At 46.0% G+C, this 5,638-nt stretch overlaps 1 protein-coding gene across 1 annotated transcript in view; it reads left to right on the top strand.

Annotated features, from left to right (window-relative positions):
• LOC103742087 (PQ-loop repeat-containing protein 1) overlaps positions 1-5,638 on the top strand; it is a gene marked incomplete at its 5' end in the record, with an annotated part of 16,825 nt that overhangs the window by 3,734 nt on the left and 7,453 nt on the right. The window contains 1 exon segment of the mRNA XM_008843065.3: positions 3,892-3,945. Within this exon segment, the coding sequence (XP_008841287.3) occupies positions 3,892-3,945 (54 nt within the window).

Genomic DNA, 5,638 nt, shown 5'->3' with positions numbered 1-5,638 from the left:
TTTTCTTTTAATAAATATTTATTATTTTTATTTTATGTGTATGAATGTATTGCCTGCATGTGTTTAAGTGCACCTGCGTCATGCAATACCTTCAGAGGCCAGAAGAGGGTGCTGGATTCCCTGGAAGTGGAGTTGAAAATGGTTCTTAGCTGCTGTGTGGGTGCTGGGAATCGAACTCTGGTCCTCTGCAAGAGCAGCAAGTGCTCTTAACCACTGAGCCATCTCTCCAGCCCTGGTTTATTCATTTTCTAACTTTTGGCTGCCTTGTCTCCTTGAATCAGGATCTGAGCCAGGCACACTATGAGGACTGGTGATCTTTCTTGCCCAGTGGTTGAACTGGTGTGTCTCTGTCTTTTTTAAATTAAGTATGATTGATCTAGAGCTCCTCCCAAGTCCCCCTTGTCCTTACATTGTCCACTGTAAGCTGTGTGGTTTGTCTGCTGGTGTCCAACTCTATGCAGGTCACTTGCACTCTAAGCAGCAACAACAGGCCAGAGCTGGAGACTTCTGAGCATCTCCAGGAGGCTGAGTTTTGGGAAGCGCTATGGTGGATTCTGCAGTTGGTACCCAAGGATGTTCATTGTCCCCGACCGCTTTCCGTCTCGCCGGCAAGAACGACGCTTCTGCAGTTGGTACCCAAGGATGTTCATATCTTCCTGTCGTTTTTGTCCTGGAAAAGAATTTTAAAGGTAGCTGGATCCAGAGGCTTATGGGCCTCAGGAGGTCTTTCTGGGTTTGCAGGATGCTGTGTTCCTCTGGCAGGAGACACAGATGTTGGGGTTGTTGGCATCTGCGGAGCTGATGTCAGGTTCTGTATCTGTCAGGGGCTGCACAGTATTTGCTCATCTGTTAACTAGATGCCAATGGGCACAGGCTCCATGTTCACTACTCAGTTTCCAGGGGTTTATGAAGGAAATGCAGGTCTTGATCAGTTTTTACAACTGACTCCCCAGCATCTGCAGTGACGCTCTTGCAGTATACTGAATTATGAATTCAAATCTGGTTGGTGGTTTGAAGGAGTTGTTTGACTGCCTTTATTTGACTTGCTGGTGCCCCATTGTTCTGGCCAGTGGAAACCTCAGACAGCAGTGTTGGATCTCTGGACCCTTCCTCCACCTTTGCAGTAGGCTCTGTGTGGTCTCTGCCCTGGACCAGAGTGGATCATGTCTTGGCTGAGTTCTGATGTTAGAGATTATTGGCACTGGCTGTGATTGTCATCTGGCTTTTTCAGTGGGCCATGGTGGGAGGTGTTCTTAGGAGGTAGAACCTCTCGTGATTGTACATAGATTCTTTCTGCTGAGCCCCTTGTGATGTGACCATCTGAACCTCAAACTTGGCTCTGCTCTCCTGCCACTTGACCATTTCTCAGTATCCCCAAATATAATGGGATGTGTGCCCATGTGGCTCACAAAAGGATGCTGGCAGCCTGGTTGCTAGAACAGAGAATGACTTGGGGATTGTATGCTCTAGGTTGGATGATCTCAGGCCACATCCTGCAGAGATATAAGCCTCAGAATCACAGGGATTGGTGCCTCTTCCTAGAGGCTCTACCAGCTGGATACTTAGTTATATCCATTTGAGTAATTTTGTTCCTAATGTACTTTTGCTTTGTAAATCTTAAATTTTTATTTAATAATGTAGTTTTCTTTGTAAATTTTTCTTAGGAGTTGTTTAACAATTGAACTTGTGACTTAGAGTTGGACAGTTGAATTTATCTGACACTTGCCCCAACTCTTAGTGCTCAGGTTGGCTTTTCTAGGGCAGATAGGTAGTATTTATCTCATGGGTAAGGTTTTCTTTCAGTGTGTTGAAAATGTTCTAAATTTTCAACATGGTTATGGTGGTTGCCCATCTGTGAGTGTGTGAGAGCCTGAGTTGTATACCTTACAGCATAAATTTTTATCCTGTGTTATGTGGGAGAATTGCCTCCCACCCTGGGGCCTTTGTAAGGAGTTTGTTGATTTTTCAGGTTGTCATGGTAGGAATTCCTGCATCGGGCTTGCAGCCCACCTCAGCTCTAATTTGGCTGGCTTTGGTTTTGTCTCCTGAGCCACCATCACCATTTATCCCAGCTACACAGCTATTGTCCCTGTCCTCCTGTGCATATGCCAACCATGGCAATACTGTTGCAGACCTTCCTTCCCGAGCCTTTGGAAGAAGGGCACGCCATGGACATTTGACCACTTTTGAAGAACTCATCCCAGCCCACATGTTCTATTTTGGCCTCTATGTCTACTCCTCAAATTACCCTAAAACTGAAGTCTGGAAAGGAGAATCTGGGCAGAGCTTAGCAGAGACAGCTGGTCTCTGCTGTCCTTTGTGTCTGCTGGGGAGGCCCCTGGGCCTACAGGCTTGTAGGTGGGACTTGCTGGCTTTCCAGTTCCTCCTCTTTCACTTGCTGGCAGAGCCTTTAGCAGTGCTCCCTGGCACACCCCCATGTGACCTTCCTGAGTGGCCAGCCTTCCTCACAGCATGGCAGCCAGTTCCCAGGGCAAACATCCCTGTAGAACATTGGTGAAGCTATGTCTTTCTTGCAGTCTGGCTTTGGAGGTCTTATAACATCACTTCTAGGAATTGGAAAGGAACACACACACACACACACACACACACACACACACATACACACACACACGAGGAGGACACAGTCACAATTCCTGATGAGAAGCATGGCATCAGTGCTGGGGCTATATGCAGTTCCCCAGTTCTGGGGGAGATGTGTGGTTAGAAATGTCTCCTGCTCTTCTCAACTTGGGACTCCCCTCTTGTCTGTTCTAAATGCAGCTGTTCTCAACTCTAGGCCTGTCTGGCTTTGTAGGCAGGGGCTTCAGGTGTCCAAAGGAGTTATGTGTCCAGCACATCTCTGTCCTGGGCCTCGCCTTCTGATCCACCTCCTGGACCTTTGTTCTCTCCTTTGTGCCTAAATGTTGCTTGCTCTCTCCTTCCCCCCACATGTGGGCCTTGAACTTAAGAAGAGGCACCCAGTAAAATTGGCCTGAATCATGGTGCTAGGAAGGAGCAGAGTGCCAGGAGGCTATACTTTGTATGGCACCAGTGGTCTGCACAGCACAGACTTGGTAACAGGTCACCACTTCCCCTTCACAGCATCTCACAGGGCAGAAATTGTCTACTGTTACCTTTCACCTGTTTCTTTGAAGAATTTCCACTTTAAGGTAAAGTCCACAGTATGCAAGTAGGGACATAGCCTGTGATCTGACCCCCATTTCAGCGATTTGTACTCCAGAAAGCAGGATCTCTGCCAGGTGCCCTGAGGTGCCCTGGCATGCAGTGCTTTTGGCTGCTGACCCTGTGCAGTGCTAGCGGGGATATCTTGGCAGTTCCACATGAGCTGTCTGTCCAGGCGGGCTGAGTGTCCTTGTCATCTGTCTGCACCATGCTTGTCACGTTCACGTGAAATTAGCTGGCCTTAACAGTGGACCTGTTGCTGCACGCATTCTGAAACAGTTATGCCAAGCAGCCTGTGGGAGCATTTCAGCCCTGGGTTACCTGTGCCCAACCCCAGCCTTCCTGAGCTGGAGACAGGAATTGGGGGCTGTCATACTGCTCTCTGACACCACAGCAAGTGCTGTGGTGGGTGTTTAATGTCCCTTGATCTCAGAAATGAAGTGAAAATGTTCTGGTTTAGATTTTGAACAGGCCTTCCCCCTTGTAATCCTGACACTGTCTTGGGATATTGGAAGAGCATAGATTGGAGAAGAATACTTCAGAAAGTGGGTTTTGAATGCACAGAAATGAGAATCTTATTTTCTGTTCCGGTGTTGTTTTTTAAAGGAAATGCAGCAGTGCCAGGGAACACGCTTCCCAGTGTTAAAACCAGTCTGTTTTTGTCTCCTCCTTTCTCTTCTGTTTCTTTTTCTTTCTTTTTAAATGTAGCCACAGACAGTAAGGATGAAGAACTCAGAGTCCCCCCCAGGCGGCCCTACCTGGGTATGTACCCACTGCACGGAGAATCTCGCTCTATCACCCCCGTGGCCCATCCCTCTGCAGCACTGTCATCTGCGCTTGCCTCCGACTGCATGAGTTGCTTCATCAAGCACGGCCTGTCCACACTCACCCACAGCTCTGCTGCTCTCAACAGGAACTTAGAACCTGCTGTTTCAAGGGTGGGGTGGTGAGGAGGAAGGAAGCAGGGATGGGGAAAATTCCAGATTACAAGCTTTAAGTTTATCCCAAACTAATTCTTTTTGATGATGTGTAAAAAGAATTATGATTTTTTTTTTTTGAGACAGCATCTCCCTGTAGCCCCAGCTGTCCTGGAACTCACTATGTAGACCAGGCTGGCCTTGAACTCACAGAGATCCACCTGCCTCTGCCTCCCAAGTGCTGGGACTACAGGCACGTGCCACCGTGCCCAGCCAGAATTATGATCTTAATTACTTTTTGAATTGTTCATTTCTACCCTGTGGAAGTAACACTGGTTTTTATCCAGTGATCTTGTATCCTGGAACCTTGCTAAACTCTAGCGACTTTGGTTACTGCTCTCTAGACTTCTTAGGATTGTACACCTAGAGGCGCACATCATCTGTGAACAGGGGCAGTTTGTTTCTTTCCCATCCACCCTAACCACCCTGGCTAGACACGGGTAAGAGAGGACATGCGTGTCCTACTTTTGGTTCCAGTGAGGACTTGTGTTTTCCTCATTAACTGTAGTGTCACTCTCGTGGTTTTCAGTTTCCCTTTAACAGCTGAAGGGAACTCCTTGCTATTCTGAGCTGACAGCGTTTTCATCCTACTATCATGAGATGGCACTGGCTAGGCACTTCTCTGTGTCTTCAGGGGTGATTATGATTATGTTATTTTGTCTTTTATGGTGCTTTATGGTGATTGACTTTTGTGTGTCAAACCAGTCTTCTATTTTTGAGCTAAGTTCTGTTTGATTGTGGTGGGTGGTATCTTGTTAGTTGCTGGATGCTGTTTATTAATATTATGTTGGGGAATTTTCACATCCATCTGTAGTTTTCTTGTCATGACTTTGGTTTTAGTATATTCTAATTATACAACTGATATCCTGATACTGGTTTATGAAATAAGTCGGTAACTTTTTAAGTATTTGTGAAGGGTTCATGTCAATGGGTTCATGTCAATTCCTTTTTTTTTTAAACTTTAAAAATAATTTTTATTATTTTTATTTTATGTGTATGCGTGTATTGCCTGCATGTAGGTAAGTGTACCCATCTGACTAGCCTGGTTAACACTGGATGTGTCTGGACCTGTATCTGCTGTGCGTTGTTTTCTGTCTGCCTTGTTGCTTTATAGTTTTCTTTTGTATTGAGTGAATATTTAATTTTTTTACTTTAGTTTTGTTTTTTTGAGACAAGGTCTTATTGTGTAACTCTGGCTGGCCTAGGACTTGCTATATAGACCAAGCTGGCCTCAAATCACAGGTAACCCCCTGCCTCAGCCTCTGGAGCACTGGGATTAAAAGCATGCGCCACCAACACCCAGCTCTTAAGTGAATATTTTATAGTGTGAGGTTTTTATTTCTTTAGTGATTTTTAAAAGAAATTTATTTTAAGTGTACAAGTGTTTTGCCTGCATGTATGAAGGTGCACCACATGCATGCAATGCCTGTGGAGGTCAGAAGAGGGTATCGGATCCCTTGGAACTGAATTTGCTGAGT

Source organism: Nannospalax galili, unplaced genomic scaffold (assembly GCF_000622305.1).
Source record: "Nannospalax galili isolate Female #2095 unplaced genomic scaffold, S.galili_v1.0 scaffold1360, whole genome shotgun sequence".
NCBI lineage: Eukaryota > Metazoa > Chordata > Mammalia > Rodentia > Spalacidae > Nannospalax > Nannospalax galili.
The sequence above is the reverse complement of the archived record's forward strand: the minus strand, read 5'-3'. Positions and strand labels throughout refer to the sequence as shown.